This window comes from Schistocerca serialis, chromosome 6, assembly GCF_023864345.2.
Source record: "Schistocerca serialis cubense isolate TAMUIC-IGC-003099 chromosome 6, iqSchSeri2.2, whole genome shotgun sequence".
NCBI lineage: Eukaryota > Metazoa > Arthropoda > Insecta > Orthoptera > Acrididae > Schistocerca > Schistocerca serialis.
Window position 1 is genome coordinate 325,926,535 of NC_064643.1, and position 21,437 is coordinate 325,947,971.

Genomic DNA, 21,437 nt, shown 5'->3' on the forward strand with positions numbered 1-21,437 from the left:
CCGTTAGGCCGTCTTCCGCTCACGCCACAACATCGTGCAGCCCGCCTCCAGTGGTGTCGCGACAGGCGTGAATGGAGGGACGAATGGAGACGTGTCGTCTTCAGCGATGAGAGTCGCTTCTGCCTTGGTGCCAATGATGGTCGTATGCGTGTTTGGCGCCGTGCAGGTGAGCGCCACAATCAGGACTGCATACGACCGAGGCACACAGGGCCAACACCCGGCATCATGGTGTGGGGAGCGATCTCCTACACTGGCCGTACACCACTGGTGATCGTCGAGGGGACACTGAATAGTGCACGGTACATCCAAACCGTCATCGAACCCATCGTTCTACCATTCCTAGACCGGCAAGGGAACTTGCTGTTCCAACAGGACAATGCACGTCCGCATGTATCCCGTGCCACCCAACGTGCTCTAGAAGGTGTAAGTCAACTACCCTGGCCAGCAAGATCTCCGGATCTGTCCCCCATTGAGCATGTTTGGGACTGGATGAAGCGTCGTCTCACGCGGTCTGCACGTCCAGCACGAATGCTGGTCCAACTGAGGCGCCAGGTGGAAATGGCATGGCAAGCCGTTCCACAGGACTACATCCAGCATCTCTACGATCGTCTCCATGGGAGAATAGCAGCCTGCATTGCTGCGAAAGGTGGATATACACTGTACTAGTGCCGACATTGTGCATGCTCTGTTGCCTGTGTCTATGTGCCTGTGGTTCTGTCAGTGTGATCATGTGATGTATCTGACCCCAGGAATGTGTCAATAAAGTTTCCCCTTCCTGGGACAATGAATTCACGGTGTTCTTATTTCAATTTCCAGGAGTGTAGATTAGGAAATGAGACACTTAAAGTAGTAGATGAGTTTTGTTAATTGGGGAGCAAAATAACTGATGATGGCCGAAGTAGAGAGGATATAAAATGTAGACTGGCAATGGCAAGGAAAGCGTTTCTGAAGAAGAGAAATTTGTTATCATCGTGTATTGGTTTAAGTGTCAGGAAGTCGTTTCTGAAAGTATTTGTATGGAGTGTAGCCATGTATGGAAGTGAAACATGGACGATAAATAGTTTAGACATGAAGAGAATAGAAGCTTTTGAAATATGGTGCTACAGAAGAATGCTGGAGATTAGATGGATAGACCACATAACAAATGAGGAGGTATTGAATAGAATTGGGGAGAAGAGGAGCTTATGGCACAACTTGACTAGAAGAAGGGATCGGTTGGTAGGACATGTTCTGAGACATCGAGGGATCACCACTTTAGTATTGGAGGGCAGCGTAGAGGGTCAAAATCGTAGAGGGAGACCAAGAGATGAATACACTAAGCAGATTCAGAAGGATGTAGGTTGCAGTAGGTACTGGGAGATGAAAAAGCTTGCACAGGATAGAGTAGCAGGGAGAGCTGCATCAAACCAGTCTCAGGACTGAATACCACCACAACAACAACTAGCATTGGAAGTAGCCGACATCTTCCTTGAGCCTGTTTTTCACTGCTATTGTCAGTGCTGTTTCATACTTGTTAGTAACTACTTTTGATTTTTCGAAGTTTACTCCTACATCAGGAATTCCTTCTGTCAGCTGCTTAAGAATCTTTTGCCAAGTTTTCTTCGTGCCTAACCAATAGCACTAGATTAACAGTATATTTAATAGACTTGATGACTCTTCTCCTCCAATTGCGAAATCTATTTCTTAAAAGACTTTGCATAACCAACCAAACACACACACACACACACACACACACACACACACACACACACACACACACACACACACACCATACAATAATTCAATTCCACTTTCTTTTCAGGCTGTCTATTCAAACAATTCCCCTCTCACAGAAGTTGAAAAAGAAAGACATGTCCACAGATCCCAAACTACTACTCATTATGTTCTCCCATGCCATTTCCTAAGTCTTTAAAAAGTTTCCTCAACTACAAGTAGTTACATGTTCATTTAAAGCATCTGAATAACCAAAATACCATAAGCCATTTGTTTTACCTGTGATTTACGTTCAGCACTCAAGCGACTTTCCTCTTCTTCTGTACGCATCTTCCAGATGCGGGCACGGAGTCTCTCCATGGCGATAGCTTTGTTTTTGTGTTGAGACCTATCAACCTGACTCTCCACTACAATACCTGGAAAATATATATATATATATATATATGAAAAGTTTTTTTTGCAGTACATACTAAACTGCAGCATAAGCTGCAAAGTGGAATATATTACTTATTGTAATTTGTTTAACATACTGAACAGGTCTTCAGTGTTGATTGACATTGCACAGATTTGATTTCATGCATGAACTGAAAGAAATACTACTGATCAAGTACTTTTAGAGTTTTCTATCGTACAGTGGTCACAGACTTCCATCCCAACACACTATGTTAGGTCCTGCAGTGTTCAAAGCAACCAGTGGATTGATAATCACTTCACTTCAGGGAGCACACCTAATACATTTAATTATCTCTGTCTAACATGAACCAAGGAAAAAAAAGAAAAAAAAACTGAATGATGAGAAGTATGCTCTAAACTCTCCTTCACATAAGCCACTGCTTACCTGTAGGACGGTGTGTGATTCTCACAGCACTGTCGGTAGTGTTAACATGCTGGCCCCCTGCTCCACTTGCCCTTTTTGTCTCGATTTCCAGGTCACTCTCCCTTAAAATGACCTCTACCTATGAACAACATCTATTTATGTACATAAATAGATTGAATTTTATTACACAGCTCTACAAACTACAGTGAAAAGATTTTCCGCAATACCAGTTTTAGCAATTCAACTAACTACTGGCAATGAGACATCGAAGGCAGATACAGGTTTGCAGGTAAGATCACATTTCATCTGGTGCTTGTTAGGGTGAGGGAACCTTCCTGCCGGCCAGAGTGGCCGAGCGGTTCTAGGCGCTACAGTCTGGAACTGCGTGACCGCTACGGTCGCAGGTTCAAATCCTGCCTCGGGCATGGATGTGTGTGATGTCCTTGGGTTAGTTAGGTTTAAGTCGTTCTAAGTTCTAGGGGACTGATGACCTCAGATGTTAAGTCCCATAGTGCTCAGAGCCATTTGAACCATTTTTGAACCTTCCTGTTTTGGCACGCTGTTGAAAACTGCAAACTTGGTGAGGTATGACATAGCGGCAAACTATTTGCTGATTATTAAGATTAACAGACATTCGATATTAATGAACAGTGACAGTGGAAGGTTTAGACTTCATGTGGACATGAGAGCAGTGCACAAAGTTCATAGTTGTAACATTTCGACACTGTGTAAAAAACACAAATGCAGAAACTGGCTGCCATCTTTGGGAGCACTTAAGTTAATGAGGAACCAAAAGGGTGAGGAGAGTCCAAATGTAAATAAATCAGCCTGAACTGGAAATATGGGTAGACTGATGAGCAGATGACAATTATTCATAGCAGCAGCAACTGATGCCAGAACAATTCAAGATATAAGTGTGTGTTATTAAGTGCTCATCCAAAACTGACAAGACAGAAGACTGGTTCAAAGTGACTGGATAAGTGATGAAAATCATAAGAAAATTCTCAAGAGGTTCATATAAATGATGTCAATGTTAATAGAAATGCATAAAAACATGGACTGAACTAACAACAGCAGCAAGGAAATGATTGAAAATGTGTGTAGGAAAAAATAAGTTAGGTATAGCTTTTGTTCTAACTTAGATTCAAATCAAATATGGTTAGAAGAGAAAACAAAGTATAGATGAGACGTTAGGTTCAAAAGTAGATGCTCTTGGTAATGATACGGTACACAAAAAGACAAAATCGAAAATTTATGCAGCAAGCAGATGGAAGTTGATTCTGGAACAAAATATGTGCAAGTTTTACATGAGATTGTTGACAAAGTTGATGATATTGTGACTGGTTGCAACTTGTACAAAATATTGATGCAAATGCAGGCAGCTTTAATGTTATAGCAACGAAAACAATCAATTATTGATAAAATTATTTATTGGATAGATAAAAAATCTACTCAACAAGCGGCGGCAGAGAACACACACAGGAAAGACTGTTGTGACTGGCAAGCTTTCCGAGCCAGTCTCTCCTTCTTCAGGCAGAAGGGTTGAAGAGGAAGGAAGGAAAAGAACTGGAGAGGTATAGGAAAAGGGGTAGATTTTGGGAAGGGGAGACTTACTGTATGGGATGAGAAGGAAAGACTGATTGCTGGGGATTGCATCAGGCAAGATTTGAAAACCTGAGAGCTTGAAGGTGGCAGACAGGGCAATATGCAAGACAGAGATTACTACTAAAATCATGCACAAGTTAATAAGAGTGAGAAGCTAAGAGCATTGTACGTAACAGAGGTGGGACGGGTCGGTGAAAAATAGATGGGAAAGACAATTAAAGATGTAGAAAACTAAAATGATGTCAAGCCAAGAGTAGTTACAGTGAAGAAATGCTGAGACGGAAGAAATTAACATAAATTAAGGCCAGGTGTGTGGCAAGAGTGAAGGGCATGTTGTAGTGCTAGTTCTCACCTGCGGAGTTCTGAGAAATTGGTGTCTGGGGAAGAATCCAGATGGCGTGTGTGGTGAAACACGCACCAAGGTCACGAATGTCACATTGTAGAGCATGCTCTGCAACAGGATATTGTGAGTTGCCAGTATTTACCCTCTGCCTATGCCCATTCATCCTAATAGATAATTTGTTGGTAGTCATGCCGATGTAGAAGGTTGAACAGTGTTTACATAATAGTTGGTAAATGACGTGTCGTTTTGCTGGTGGCTCTCTCTTTGATAGTATATGTTTTGCCAGTTGCAGGGCCATTATAGGTGCTGGTAGGAGGGTGCAAAAGGCAAGTCTTTAGTGGGGACAGTCACAGGTGTAGGAGCCATAGTGTAGGGAGATGGGTGCAGAAGGAGCATAGGGTCTAACAAGAATATTGTAGAAATTGGGAGGGCGACGGAAAGCTATACTAGATGTGGTGGGCAAAATTTCAGACAGGTTGGATCTCATTTCAGGGTATGATTTTAGAGTCACAGCTCTGTCGAAGTAGCTGATTAACACATTCCAGACCAGGAAAGTACTGAGTCACCACTGGTGTGTTCCAAAGCTGTTTTATGGAGGGATCAACAGTATCAGGGCTGGATGTAATAGCCTGGGAAATCTGCTTTTTAACTAGGCTGATGGGGTAACTATGTGCAGTGAGGGCTGAGGTGAGAATGGTGGTGTACTGCTGTAAAGAGACTGCATCCGAACAAATATGCTTGCCTTGGATGCCAAGGCTGTATGGGAGGGAATGTTTGACGTGGAATGAATGGCAACTGTCAAAATGTAAGTACTGTTGTTTGTTGCTAGGTTTAATGTGGATGGAAGAAGTTCGTCTTTCCTTGAGGTTGATGTCATCCTCGCTGAAGGCCAGCTGTACACTTCCGTACACAGTAAACTTACCAACAAACAACATAACTTACACTTTGACTGTTGCCATCCTTTCCATGTGAAACATTCTCTCCCATACAGCCTTGGCATCCGAGGCAAATGTATTTGTTGGGATGCAGACTCATTACAGAAATACACCACCATTCTCACTCAGCCATCACTGCACATAATTACCCCACCGGTCTAGTTAAAAAGCAGCTTTCTCGGGCCATCACACCCAATCCTGGTACTGCTGATCCCTTCACAAACCTGTTAGGAGCACACCATTGGTGACTCAGTATTATCCTGGTCTGGAATGTGTTAATCAGCTACTTCAACAGGGCCATGACTTCCTAAAATAATGCCCTGAAATGAGATCCATTCTGTCTGAAACTTTGCCCACCATACCTAGAATAGCTTTACCTCACCCTCCCAATCTCCACAATATTCTTGTCAGACCCTATGCTCCCCCTGCACCCATCTTCCTACCCTCTGGCTGCTAACCCTGTGACCATCCCTGCTGCAAGACTTGCCCCATGCACCTTCCAACCACCACCTATAATAGTCCTGTAACTGACAAAACATACTATCAAAGGGAGAGCCACCTGCAAAACGACACGTCATTGAACAGCTATTATGTAAACACTATTCAGCCCTCTATATTGGCATGACTACACCAAATTAGGATGAATGGGCATAGGCAGAGGGTATATGCTGGCAACATGTAAGTAGTGTTGTTTGTTGGTAGGTTTAATGTGGACGGAAGAAGCTGGTCTTTCCTTGACGTCTATCTCATCCTCACCGAAGGCCAGCTGTACACTTCTGTACACAGTAAACTTACCAACGAACAATAGTACTTACACTTTTACATTCACGACCTAGGTGCCCGTTTCACCACACGCGCCATCTGGATTCTTCCCCCAGACACCAGTTTCTCAGGACTCCGCAGGTAAGAACTAGCACTACAACATGTCCTTGGTTCTTGCCACTCACCTGGCCTTAATTTATGTAAATTTCTTCCGTCTCAGCTTTTCTTCACTGTAACTACTCTGTGCTTGACTCCATTTTAGTTGTCTACATCTTTCATTGTCTTTCCCATCTATTTTTCACCGCCCGCTCCTACCTCTGTTACATACAATGCACTTAGCTTCTCACTCTTATTAATTCGTGCATGGTTTTAGTTGTAATCTCTGTCTAGCATATTACCCTGTCTGCTACCTTTAAGCTATCAGGTTTTCTAATCTTGTCCGATGCAGTCCCCAACTATCAGACTTTCCTTCTCCTCTCATACAGTAAGTCTCCCCTGACCCGTGGTTCTGGGTGACTTTCCCAAAATCTACCCCTTTTCTTATACCTCTCCAGTCCTTTTCCTTCACCCTTCTTCTGTCCCCTTCAACTCTTCTGCCTGGAGGAGGAGCCATTGGCTCCAAAAGCTTGCCAATCACAATAGCCTTTTCTGTGTGTGTATTTTGCCGCCGCTTGTTGAGTAGATTTTTTTTTTCTATCCAATTAAATAACTTAAATATTAGTATGATCAGATATGTGCAAGAAGGGAATGAAATTACTGAAAAAGTTAATGATATTGTTCGAAATCAGAGCAAAGCCTGTGTAATCAGCAGTAACATAAATGAAATGAAATTAGTAAAGGTGAACGTAAACAATGTGTGACGAATGATATGTTGGTAAAGAAAACAAAGTTTGGAAAGGTAAATACTACTAAAGTAAACAAAAATGTTGTTAAATGTACAGTATTAAATGTAGATAAAATTTTCAAAGCTGACACGGAAATGAACAAGATGCAGCGAGTAATTTTCAATAAGTCTATGTTATTTGTGGCATTGCACTAGGAACTGTTTTGATAAGTAAATGTGGAAAGTTATCCAATGTTGCAAAAGTAGATGGAGGAGCAGGTGATCAGAGCAATTGTGAATGTATGAACAGATAGGCGTTTCACTGAACTTCAGTGAGCACACTATGTGGCCAGTAATGCCTTCACCAGCTGGGTAACGTCATTCTTGCTTTACTGTTATCCTTTCTACAGATTGTAAGAGAAAAGTAATCTTCTTCTACTCTCTTCAATTTATGGGTAATTTGAATCTGTGTTATTTCAATAACTGAATTGTTACATGTTAATGGATATTAATTGGTAAGATCATGGAAGCAAAAATATGCCATCAGTTAAAAGTCGAATGAAGAAAATATCTATATCTGTAATTAGTAACTTTGAAAAATTTGTGTGAGTAATGGTAAAACATTTTTCAGCTTCATCAATAAAGTTAAGAATACACAAGATAGTAATAAAGCAGTAGCAAAACTAAATTTAATGCTACTTAAAGCAGTAACATTTATTTATTTCTACTGCTTACAGCACTGAGCGAGGTGGCGCAGTGGTTAGCACGCTGGACTTGCATTCGGGAGGACGACGGTTCAATCCCGTCTCCGGCCATCCTGATTTAGGTTTTCCGTGATTTCCCTAAATCGCTTCAGGCAAATGCCGGGATGGTTCCTTTGAAAGGGCACGGCCGATTTCCTTCCCCATCCTTCCCTCACCCGAGCTTGCGCTCTGTCTCTAATGACCTCGTTGTCGACGGGACGTTAAACACTAATCTCCTCCTCCTACTGCTTACAGCAAAACTAGTATCAATTTGTTATAGGACTGAGTCAGTACCATAAAAATGTGTAACTGTATTGTTCTTTGGACCAAAGTAAAGAGAGCTAAGGAAACTTAAGTTATGTTGCCCACAGTAATGTTTATGGGAAGGAAAGGTTTGTCATGATGTAGCCCTTCAGGATGGAACAGAGGAAAGTAGGTGGTTTAAAATAAAATAATATCCTCATCTGAAGCATGAAATCCAGTAGATAAGAATTTTGTCTGTTTATAACGAAAAGAAGTTTTGTTAAATAATGATAAGGGTTTGTTGCTGTGGAGTGTCATCACAGAGTTGTTTTTTCTATTTTTTATTTTTTATAAGAAACAAATCAGGGATTCAATGTTTGATAACATTGTAATAAAGACATAAAAAGTAATGAGATAATGATAATGTGGTAATAAAGTGATGAAATGAAGTAATGAGTCAACAGAATATGAGGACCTAAAAGGAAGGGAAAAAATACAAGTAAATAAGGAATGAAGTAATAATGAGATAATGAAGTGAGTACTGCATGAAGCAGTGACAATTAGGGACGATTTCTTTGGAATAGTTTATTTTGTGAATGGTCTTCTACAGACAACCAATTTGTGTGAAAAGGATTTAATCACAAACCAGAAACATGAGTTGCATAACGAAATGTAAACATGTGCTCGTAAATATTTTCTGTTGAAGTAAAACATCTGTACAAAGTGAGGTAATTTTTGAGTAATATATATAATACAGGGTGGTTATAATTAAAGTTCCAGATTCATGCTCAAAATGATCTCAAATCGGTACAGAATATTACCCTGAGAAGGGAAAAATGTTATGGAAACAAAATAATAATAATAATGAAAATGGCACTGCAATCAGAAGAATGTGCGAAATAAAAGACATGGGGTACATGGCTGTTGTTCTGTTTGCATCTGAGATAGTTGGCTTGTGAATGTCTCAATGGAGGATTACAAGCTACCAGTAAAAACAAAAATGGTGACTGTATGCCAGTATTCCAGCACAAGTTCCAGACAAACAAAGGTAAGCAAAAAGACACTGCTCTGATGTCTGCCACATGTCTGGAGAAAATGATTGCTAAATTTGAAAAGACAGATTCTTTTTAAGTACAGTGGGGCACAAGGAAGGAACAACTGAGCTGAAGTCAGTAGAAGATGTGAGCACAGTACTGCAGTAGGGATTGACAAGTAGTGCGCTAACACGCAGTGAATGAGGAATTGCCCAAACTTTGGACATGCCTGTGAACATGGTGTATAAAATTCTAGAAAACATTCTACATTGCTATCCAAACAAAATTTCCCATGTTCAGGAATTGTTTCACACTGTCCTTCCAGTAAGACAAATGTTTGCTCTAGAAATTCTTGCTCGCATGGAAGTGGACGACAGACGGATATGGAACATTCCGTTGTCACACGATGCCCATTTTTTCCATCTCCAAGAATATGTCAATAGACACAACTGCAGAATACAGGCTAGAGGGTCAGCTCAGACATCAACCAATACCACTTCATTCGAAATGGTAACTGTGCAGTGTGATGCCACTGTTTGCCGTAGGGCCATATATCTTTTTGAGGAGACGAGTCCTGCAGGTCCTGATATCTGTACTGTCACCAGTAAATGGTATAAGAGTTCTCTGTACACCAATGTCATTCCACCACTACAACAGCATGGATGTGTGAATAGGATCATTTTTATGGAAGATGGCACTACTCTGCACATTGCACAGCCAGTGAAGCAGCTGCTGCAGAAGCATTTTGGAAATGCTAGAATTGTCAGCCATCATTTCTCTACAGCCTGTCTGTCCAAATCACCTAATCTTAAGTCATCTGACTTCTGGCTGTGGGGTTATCTGAAAGATGCTGCATTCAGTGCTTTGCACTGAAGGCATGCATTGCGTAACACGTTCTCAACGTGCCCCCTATGACACACTGATCTGTTGTGGAACGTGCCATTTCTTGATTTCAACTTGCGACAGAAAATGGTGCTCCAGAAGCTTTTTGGAACTTCTTCTACTAATGATGATGTGTGCAGGATCATTGTGGATTACATGCAAAACTCGCCCTACTCTGGTTTAAGAAACATTTTATTACCTGCACCTATGGGTGAACATTTTTGAAATACGTAATCTCAAGATGGGAAAGACCAATATTTGTAATCATGAAGAAAGTCTCAAATGGAGAATGTACCTTCATGCAACAGTAAACAAATAATTACTTTCTGAACAGAATAAGACGTCTTTGCATTTTGTTTTTTAGATCGGAGTTCAGGAAGAAACCTTAACCTTAACCACACTGTCATATGTTTCTTTTCTGCTGAAACAGTTGTTGGCAGAGTTTTCTGATTAGGTGACACATTTTCCTTTCCTGTGGTTGAGATTTCAATGTTATAAAATGATCTTTGGAAAAAAATTGACCAAGTCTACCCACCAGAAAAATATGCAAGAAAGATTGCAGAATCAAATAACTCTGGTAAATTCATTGTAACACTGATGAAAACTGAAGACACCTAAGATTATAAACGATGTTGGATGAAATGTTATAAGAAAGATGCATTTCCCACAGAGTCTTTAGGGAAAAGTGTTCCTAAAATCTTTGGAGAAGAAATAAAAATTTTGAGGTTTGCTGATGACATTGTAATTGTGTCAGAGACAGCAAAGGACTTGGAAGAACAGTTGAATGGAATGGACAGTGTCTTGAAAGACGGATATAAGATGAATATCAACAAAATCAAAATGAGGGTAATGGAATTTACTCGAATTAAATCACTTGATGCTGAGAGAATTAGATTAGGAAATGAGACACTTAAAGTAATAGATGAGCTTTGGTATTTGGGGAGCAAAATAACTGATGATGGTCAAAGTAGAGAGGATATAAAATGTAAACTGGCTAAGGCAAGGAAAGTGATTCTAAAGAAGAGTAATTTGTTAACATTGAGTCTAGATTTAAGTGTCAGGAAGTCTTCTCTGAAAATATTTGTATGGAGTGTAGCCTTGTATGGAAGTGAATCACAGATGATAAATAGTTTAGACAAGAAGAGAATAGAAGCTTTCAGAACATGATGCTGCAGAAGAATGCTGAAGATTAGATGGATAGATCACATAACTAATGAGGAGGTGCTGAATAGAATTGGGGAGATTCCTAAAGGACAAAACAGTCACCTATTTTTCACTCACACTTTGTGAACAGCTCAAAAGCATAGGGGTCATAGTGTCATAAACATGCATCTGTGGGCTTCTAAGGAACACCATGAGACTGCTAAAAATCTCTGAAGGGGATAAGGGTAAGATACTGTTGCCAACTTCGAAAGCTTACACACAGAAAATATCTATACGTCAAACAAACTGCAAGACATCAGCAAGGTTATGTAATAATCCCTCAAAGCATGATGAATTTAACAAGGACATTCTGAAGTGGCCAACAACTGATTGTGAACATTGCTCCTATTAAGTAGCAACTCTATTGTTCCTACATAGAAAAATAATTTTGTTTATTTTTAAAAGAACACATGTCCACTGACTTAAGTACACCTGATTGGGAAGACAAACATTTGTATTTGTATGCATTCTAGTGTAAGTACCATATTCTTAATGGGAAAAGTCCATGAACCATGGACCTTGCCGTTGCTGGGGAGGCGTACATGCCTCAGCGATACAGATAGCCGTTCTGGATGATTGACTGATCTGGCCTTGTAACATTAACCAAAATGGACTTGCCGTGCTGGTACTGTGAATGGCTGAAAGCAAGGGGAAACACCAGCCATAATTTTTCCCGAAGGCATGCAGCTTTACTGTATGGTTAAATAATTATGGCGTCCTCTTGGGTAAAGTATTCTGGAGGTAAAATAGTTCCCCATTCGAATTTCCAGACAAGGACTACTCAGGAAGACATTGTTATCAGGAGAAAGAACACTGGCTTTCTACGAATCAGAGTGGGGAATTTCAGATCGTTTAATTGGGCAGGTAGGTTAGAAAATTTAAAAAAGGAAATGGATAGGTCAATGTTAGACATAGTGGGAATTAGTGAAGTTCTGTGGCAAGCAGAAAGAGACTTCTGGTCAAGTGAATACAGGGTTATAAACACAAAATGAAAAATGGGTAATGCAGGAGTAGGTCTAATAACGAATAAATGAAATGCGACTCAGTATCTCTGCTATATGTTGAGTATCAACTTTGCTTTTCTTAATACTGTTGCATTCCATCCTGGATTTTCCATTGTTTGATTCTTCCCAAAGTGGTTCCATTATCTATTGCATTTTCATAAACTACTAAATATTTTATAAACCAAATTACTGCATTTACATGCAGCTTATTTAAATTATCAAAATCTACCCTACTTTCTTTTTAAACCATTAAGCAACTTCCAAAACCAAAATGAGTTCATAATCATTACTTCAAAGCTACCACCTGCTTATACTGCATTACCTGTCCAGTGTCAACCAAGTTTATTTCTGTGCATTATCATCAGACTGAGTTCACTAATTTTGAAATTTGAAGCCAACTTTTATATTCATCTGTGACATTTCATATGTAAAAGTGCACTGGGGTTGTCTTGTCACAGTCAAACTGTTTTGTAGGAAACCTGTTAACAACTAATTCATGCAAAAATTGGAATTGTTCAGCATACTGCTTCCAGTGACAACAGAAATGGGAAAAATCACACTAATTAAAAGTCGTATGGTAACATTATTAGAAGATCTCCTGTAATACAAGTTTTACAGCAATTCAACATACTACCTACAATGAGACATAGAGGGCACAATAAAGTTTTGCAGGTAGGCCACATTCCAGACTCTGTCGAAGGTTGACCGTTTAAATGAGAAAGGGAAATTAAGGAACATAATAGTAGTAATAAAAATAATTATTATTATTCATATAAAGAAGAAAACAACAGGTGATTAAGGAACAATTTTATGTGGGCTATGAAAACACATTTAGTATAAAAATAAGAGCAAATAGTTTTGCTGAGAACACAACCGTAGCAAATACCTTGTTCACTCTCACTGAGTTGATTAATTTTGAGGAAACAATACAAGGGTACATATCACCAGACACTAAAAGATGTAGTGAGAGAAACATGAGTGCCAAAAAGGTAAATTAACATGCAAAGCGATGTAAAATAGACCACAGAAAAATGAAATTACCCTGAAAAAATAAAATGTTACAAATTAAAATAAGAAATATGTTGAAATCAAATGAGGAAATGACACGAGACCAACATAGGAAGAACAAGATCTCGAAAGCTGTGAATGAGGAACCAGAAGAAACAATCAGAATAAAATGAAAGGAAACAAACGAAAATAACAGTCTGACAATGGCATTTACATACAAACGTATTCCATGAATATTACTGAGGTCATCTTACTGTCATGTTTGCCTCATTTCATACCCTTTGTGTCTCGATTATGACGAGCTATCATTTTCTTATAGACTTCCTATTTAACATATAGCACTTTGATTATCTATTCAATTCATTTTTTTTAGGGAGTTCTGTCCGTGATATACAGTTTTATTCAAACAGATTCCTAAGCAGCGCCTTTAGGGAGATGGACAGAATTTCAAATTCTACTTCCATGCCACCTGTAGCTGGTAAGTTGGAAAGCCGTAAAGACACAACTAAGGACTGGGAAATCAGAATAATAAGTACTATATACGGAAAAGGAGAAATGTTATCACCATACAGGTACAGCAGAACTGTGAGCTGTCCACAAGGCATTTCCAAGATCAGTGATAAAAAAATTGACTGAAAATATACTTAGAGCATTGTTGTTGTTGTTGTTATGGTCTTCAGTCTAGAGACTGGTTTGATGCAGCTCTCCATGCTACTCTATCCTGTGCAAGCCTCTTCATCTCCAAGTACTTACTGCAGCCTACATCCTTCTGAATCTGCTTAGTCTATTCATCTCTTGGTCTCCCTCTGCGGTTTTTACCCTCCAATACTAAATTGGTGATCCCTTGATGCCTCAGAACATGTTTTGCCACAACTTTCTCTTCTCCCCAATTCTATTCAGTACATCATCATTAGTTACATGATCTATCCATCTAATCTTCAGCATTCTTCTGTAGTACCATATTTCGAAAGTTTCTATTCTCTTCTTGTCTAAACTATTTATCATCTTTGTTTCACTTCCATACATGGCTACACACATATACATTAAGAAAAGACTTCCTGGCACTTAAATCTATACTCAATGTTAACAAATTTCTCTTCTTTAGAAACCCTTTCCTTGCCACTACCAGTCTACATTTTATATCCTCTCTACTTCAACCATCATCAGTTATTTTGCTCCCCAAATAGCGAAGCTCATCTACTACTTTAAGTGTCCCATTTCCTAATCTAATTCTCTCAGCTTCACATGATTTAATTTGACTACATTCCATTATCCTCGTTTTGCTTTTGTTGATGTTCATCTTATATCCTCCTTTCAAGACACTATCCACTCCATTCAACTGCTCTTCCAGGACCTTTGCTCTCTCTGATAGAATTGCAATGTCATCGGCAAATCTCAAAGATTTTATTTCTTCTGCATGGATTTTAATTCCTACTCCAAATTTTTCTTTTGTTTCTTTTACTGATTGCTCAATATATAAATGGAATAACATTGGGGATAGGCTACAACCCTGTTTACTCTCTTCTCAATCACTGCTTCCCCTTCATGCCCCTCGACTCTTATAACTGCCATCTGGTTTCTGTACAAATTGTAAATAGCCTTTCACTCCCTGTATTTTACCCCTGTCACCTTCAGAATTTGAAAGAGAGCACATGGGTGTGATTTTTGTACAAATGGAGGCACTACTGTCATTTTGCTGGCATTAGGAAAATGATGAACAAATTTTAGGAATATGACAGCTGCCCACTTCATATTTGTTGATCTCAGAGATTTGTTTCATGTTCACTGGTAGGCATTGAATATGACACTAAAATAGATGGACATGTGTGTCATTTTAATACTATGTGATGTGACAATGAAGGATAAAAATGCAAAAGAAAATCTCAGTAATATAATTATCATGAGCTCTAACTGTACAGCAGGAGTGAATGGCCTCTCTCTGAAGTTCTGTTTAACTTGGCATTAGACATGTGATACAGGAAAGATGTAGCATTATAATAATGAAATCAAGCCAGATATGTGAACATTCAAATGATAGTGCAATTGTGGGAAGAGATAGACACTCTTTAAAAGTATGTACTGAGTAATACAGTAATAAGGGACATAAACGAAAATAATACTAAGTAGAAGGTAATTTCAATTCTACGACTGGAACACAGTACAAAAATCCAACAGCAGATGCTTCAGTTACTTAGATGTCCTTTATCCAGTGATAATAACATGGGAGAGGGGGAGAGAGGGGGGGGGGGGGGGAGAGAGAGAGAGAGAGAGAGAGAGAGAGGGGGGGGGGGGGGAATCAAAGAAAAGTTATAAGTAAGGAACAGAACCTATTTTCGAAACTTATGTTAAAGGAATTTAAATTTGCACTGTTGCATTGTGTGGCCAATTGTTTCACACAAGTGAGGAGGGTGAATCATGACAGGTAACATAAACTACCAGAATATGAACAGAGAATGAGGTATTGCCATGAAGTATACAAAGGATACACGGGCAGTTCATAATTAGGATGCACCAAGTACCTTACAGTCAGTTCTGAGAGAAAAGATTGAAAATATAAACCACAGAAATTTATTAAATACAAGATTTAATTCATTTTAAAGTTTAGGTATGTCCGGTAAATGTTTAAATGGACTATTATGCTATATACCTCTATCATTACATTTTTCACTTGGAAGGATAAATTTTAACAATTTACAGGATTTGGTTTACTATCTCTCAGAAACTTCAATAAAAGTATATGACATCAGATTTATTGTCAGTATTAGATTTCTATACAAATTTGTTTCATATTATATTAACACACTGACACAACAAATCCGCAGTTTTCACTGAAGTACTACTTATAAGAATGTAATACTACAGGGTTATCCTAAATAATGGATCCATTTTCAAAAATTTGTACGTATTCAAGTACAAATCCAAAATGAACACACTTTATACCAATGAAAAGAGGAATTTCCAAAGATTTTTGTGGGTGGTGGTGGGCGGGCAGTGATGGTTTCAGAAGCGGCCGTTAGAGTGCAGCAATAGGGCCGTCATTCCATTTCACTGTCAGGTTTTCTGTGTTCTTCAGTTCACGAAAAGTGAGTCTCAAATTGCAGTGCAGCAGGCATTTCGTACCAAATTCAGTATTCAACCACCAACTCGAAAAAGCATTGTGCAAAGGAAAAAGCACAGGCCAACCGCGTGTGCATAAGTCAGAGGATGATGTCTGATGGATTCAACAAAGTTTTGTGCGCAGTCTCAGTAAACCTGCCAACAGAGCCAGTCGAGAACATGGAAAATCCCAACCAACTGTATGGAAAGTACTGAAACAGCATTTGCTGTACAAGCCTTACCGATTACAACCTCTGCAGGCTCTCAACCACTATGACAAAGAGAAGTGTCTCGCACGGTTATGTGACTGCAAAGATGCAGGATGACACATTTCTAAAGCATGTAATTTTTAGCAATGACGCGACATTCCACCTTAGTGGAAAAGTCAACAGACACAGTGTTCACATATGGGATTTGGAAAATCCGCATCCACCACTGCAACACGAAAGAGACTCACCGAGATCAACATTTTATGTGCAATATCCCATACAAAGGTTTATGGACCATTTTTCTTTGCCGAAAGAACTGTAACAGGAATCACGTACCTTGACATGTTGGAACAATAGCTGTTCCCTCAATTTATGGAAGGTTCCCAGGACTTCATTTTCCAATAGGATGGAGTTCCGCCCCATTGGCACCGTGATGTATGAGGCTTTTTGAATGACTCCCTTCCTCAGAACTGGATCTGTCGTAGGGGACTTGAGGACCTGGCCCTGCACTTCTGGCCACAGAGGTCTGATCTCACACCCTGTGACTATTTCGTATGGGGTTATGTGAAGGAAGTTGTTTACATCCCACCTCAAACACCAACTCCGAACCAGGTCACTGCTGCCGTGCACTCAGTAACAGCAGATACGCTTTCGCGTGTGTGGGACGAGTTCAGCTGTTGTGTCGATGTTTACCATGCAACCGCTGGTGACCACAGTAAACATTTATAACATTTTGCACATTTGTAATTAGTAAATAATTATTAAAACTAATTAATTACAAATTATTAAATCAATATCAAACATTATGAAAAAAAAAAAAACTTTGAAGCTTCCTCTTTTCATTGGTACAAAGCTTGTTCATTTTGGATTTGTACTGGAATAAATACAAAGTTTTGAAAATGGGTCCATCATTTAGAATTACCCTGTATTACACTTATCACAACTGTATATTAAAGTATTTCTTAGTAATCTAGTCATAAAAAGTAACAACACCACAAAGAAAATATTGCTACTCACTGTAAAGATGACACACCGAGTTGCAGACAGGCACAATGAAAAGATTGTTACACACAGAGCTTTTGGCTACAAGCACGCACATCACACACATGTACATGACCAATATCTCCAGTCGCTATGACCAAAATGCAACATTTGCGTTGAACGAAAGCAGTGAGCTGGAGTGGGGCAGAGAAGGGGTATATTTGCTTTAGGTTTATTCTTACGATGAACGGATTGTGGCGCGTAGCAGTTCAGGCAAGGCAGCGGGCGGTGCTAGCGGCGTCGCGTGGGATGGTGGCACTGCCGTGACTATTTGCTTTTAAGATTGCTCTGGCGATGAGCGTATGCCGGTTGCAGGGTATGGATCAGATGCTGGGGGAGAGAAGAGTGCTGTTTGGTAGAGTGCGCAGGAACCAGCAGGTGGCAGGACAAGCCTGCCAGGCACAGCACACAGCATTTTTGGGGGGGGGGGGAGTGGAAAAGACTGGTGGGTGCTTTGGCAGGGAGCAGTGTGCAATGCGGGTGAGTGGACATAAAATGAGAGGTGACAGGTTACAGGGTACAGAAACTGTTGGGTGGAGGATGTGGGGCAGTAAGTTATCATACATTGAGGGTGGGATAATTTCAGGAGCTGAGTATGTGTTGTAAGGACAACTCCCATCTGCACTATTCGGAACAGGCGGTTGTGTAATAGCCAATTAAGTTGAGCATGTTATGGTCAGCTGCATACTGTGCCAAACAGTGGTCCACTTTGCTCTTGGTCACAGTTTGGTGGTGGCCATTCATCCTGGCAGATAGCTGGCTGGTAGTCGTATATGATTGTGGCAGAGCTGGAGTGTCACATGTATGTTTTCAAGGCCTCTGGCTGGCTGGGATACGTCTGTGACAGGACTGGATAGAAACTGCAGGGGAATTGGACTGGCCAGGTCTTAGACCTGGGTCTTCCGTCTTAGACCTGGGTCTTCCACAGCAAAATAATCCCTGAGGTAAGGGGCTACAATTGGGAGTGGCATAGGGATGGACTAGGATGCTTGAAGGTTAGATGGTGATGAAACACCACTTTAGGTGGTGTGGGGAGAACCTTGGGTAAGATTTCCCTCATTTCAGGCCATGATGATACATGGCCAAAGCCTTGACAAAGGATGTGATTCTGCTGTTACAATCCAGGGTGGTATTGGGTTCAAAGGGGGCACCCCTTTCTAGCTGGTTGTCAGGGCTAGTGGATGGAGTAGGAGTGTGTGGGGGGTGTGACACAGGAAATCTCTTTGTGGATTAGGTCTGCAGGATAGTGTCTGTCTGTGCAGGCCTTTGTGACCATCAGCATACTGGGCAGAGGAGTTTTTGAAACCAAAGATGTGCTGCCCCCTGGTGGCATGGCTATATGGTAGGAAGTTTGAGGTTTCAAAGGGATGGCACCTGTTGAAATGCAGATACTGTTGGTGATTGGTGGGTTTAATGCGGTCAGTGTTCTGGATGGGGCAATCATAGAGAAGGAAGAAACATATTGGAAGGTGGTATGCTGGGTTGAGATGGACCAGGTAAAGTGGATAGAAAAGAAGGTGTTGAGGTTGTGAAGGAATGAGGATAGGGTGTTTTGACTCTGAGTCCAGAACCTGAATCAGATCAAGGTTTTTGGGGTTTTGGGAGGCTTGAAAGGTTTCTTTTAAATGACCAATAAACAGGTTGGCAGATGTGGGTGCCCATGGCTATGCCGTGGATTTGTGTGTATGACTGTCCTTTCTTCTGCTGGAAGGTTGGTGATCTTAGGAAAGGACTTGCTAAAGGATGGTAAGACCAAGTTGAAGGCAAGAAATTCCTGTAAGATGGTTAGGTTGGAGAGGGCAGTGGGGGAGGTAAGTGAGGGAGTATCATGGTTGGATGATGGTATTAACTGGGAGAGGCAGAGTTCAATGTTGGGACTGGGTTGGCTTTGGTTGGGGGAACTAGTAGAAAAAAGGTTTGTCCTTTTAATTTTATCCATATTTTGCAGCTTCAAACATAGCTGTATTCAATACACTGGAAGTATGAATTAAGAAATGCCTTCAGTCACAACGTTTCATGTTTTATTAAGTACACAATCCATTTTGGACCCTGTGGATCCATCATCAGATGTAATTTGCTTCATTTTTTTCTGTTGAATGAGGTGAAATGCATACTCCTGTCGTGAAAAGGTGTGATGCTAGGTTATGAATTTCATAAGTCAATTACAGAAAATAAGTGAGAAATAGGGGAAAAGATTAACAGTGTGAGCTTACCACACAATCCAAGAAAAGCGTTTTTAACATTTAACACCATCATACACTCTTTTCTCCATCCTTTTCATACACATCACTTCACTCAAGAGGCACATTTGTATACATGTTTGTTAACATTTCACAGATGTTTTTATACATGATGCGATCAAAGTGAATTTATTCGTAGTGCTAAAGATACAATTATTAAATAATTGACATACACAACTTTAGAATAGGTCTTTAAAATTAATGAAATAGCTATGGCTTGCGAATCTATTTGTTCATTTGACATAGATTGTGTTTTTTTTCTTTTTATTTTGTGGAGGTATATCTCAAGTTGTTCTAACAGATTTAGGGTCTTACTGTTCGCTTTATTATGTAGTACTACCAAATTGTTTTCTAGACTGTTGATGACATGTTTTGTTTCCAACATATGTTGTGCAATGACTGACTTTTCGTAATGATTGAGCCTGAAAGCATTTATGTGGTCTTGAAAACGGGTTTTAAGGTTTCTGCCTGTTTCCTTACATAATAGGCAGGACAACTGGGGCATGATACTTGGTACACTCCACTGTTGTTGCATTTTTTGTTTGTTTTTGTTAGCGATTTAAGATTCATGAAAGAAGGTTGTATATGTAGAAGAGGCCTGGAGACATTGGAAGGTTTCAGACAGATTATATAGTGGCAAGACAGAGATTTACAAACCAGGTTTTAAATTGTAAAACATTTCCAAGGGCGGATGTGGACTCTGACCACAATTTATTAGTTATAAACTGTATGTTAAAGCTGAAGAAACTGCAGAAAGGTAGGAATTTAGGGAAACGGGACCTGGACAGATTGAAAGAACTAGAGGTTGTAGAGAGTTTCAGAGGGAGCATTACGGAATGATTGATGACAATAACAGGGGAAAGGAATACAGTAGAAGAAGAATGGCTAGATTTGAGACACAAAATAGTGAAGGCAGCAGAAGATCAAGTAGGTAAAAAGACGAGGGCTAGTAAAAATCCTTTGGTAAGACAAGAGATATTGAACTGAATTGATGAAAGGAGAAAATGTGTAAATGCAGTAAATGAAGCAGGTGAAAATGAATACAAACATCTCAAAAACGAGATCAGCAATAGGTGCAAAATGGCTAAGCAGGGATGGCTAGAAGACAAATGTAAGGATATGGAGGCATATATCACTAGGGGGTAAGATAGATACTGCCTACAGGAAAATTAGAGAGACGTTTGGAGAAAAGAGAACCATCTGTATGAATCTCAAGAGCTCAGATGGTAAAAAAGTTCTAAGCAAAGAAGGGAAAGCTGAAAGGTGGAAGGAGTATACAGACGATGTACTTGAGAGCAACATTATGGAAATGGAAGAGGACATATATAAAGATGAGATGGGAGATATGATACTGCATGAAGAATCTGACAGAGCACAAAAAGACCTAAGTAGAAACAAGGCCCCGGGAGTGGATAACATTCCGTTAGAACTGTGATAGCCTTAGGAGAGCCAGCCATGACAAAACTCTTCCATCTGGTGGACAAGATGTACCAGACAGCGAAATACCTTCAGACTTCAAGAAGAATATAATAATTTCAATTCCAAAGAAAGCAAGTGTTTACAGGTGTGAAAATTACTGAACTTTCAGTTTAAAAGCCACAGCTGCAAAATACTAACATGAATTCTTTACAGACGAATGGAAAAACTGGTAGAAGCTGACCTCGGGGAAGATCAGTTTCGATTCCGTAGAAATTTTGGAACATGTGAGCCAATACTGACCCATGACTTATCTTAGA

The 21,437-nt window shown here is 40.0% G+C and overlaps 1 protein-coding gene across 1 annotated transcript in view; it reads right to left on the reverse strand.

Moving 5' to 3' along the window:
• The window catches only part of LOC126483667 (peptide chain release factor 1-like, mitochondrial), a 69,196-nt gene that overhangs the window by 10,955 nt on the left and 36,804 nt on the right, over nt 1-21,437 (reverse strand). The window contains exons 5-6 of the mRNA XM_050106731.1: nt 2,552-2,669; nt 1,993-2,129 (exon numbers count right to left, since the gene is read on the reverse strand). Coding sequence (XP_049962688.1) covers nt 1,993-2,129; nt 2,552-2,669 — 255 coding nt within the window. The remainder of the gene's footprint in view (nt 1-1,992; nt 2,130-2,551; nt 2,670-21,437) is intronic.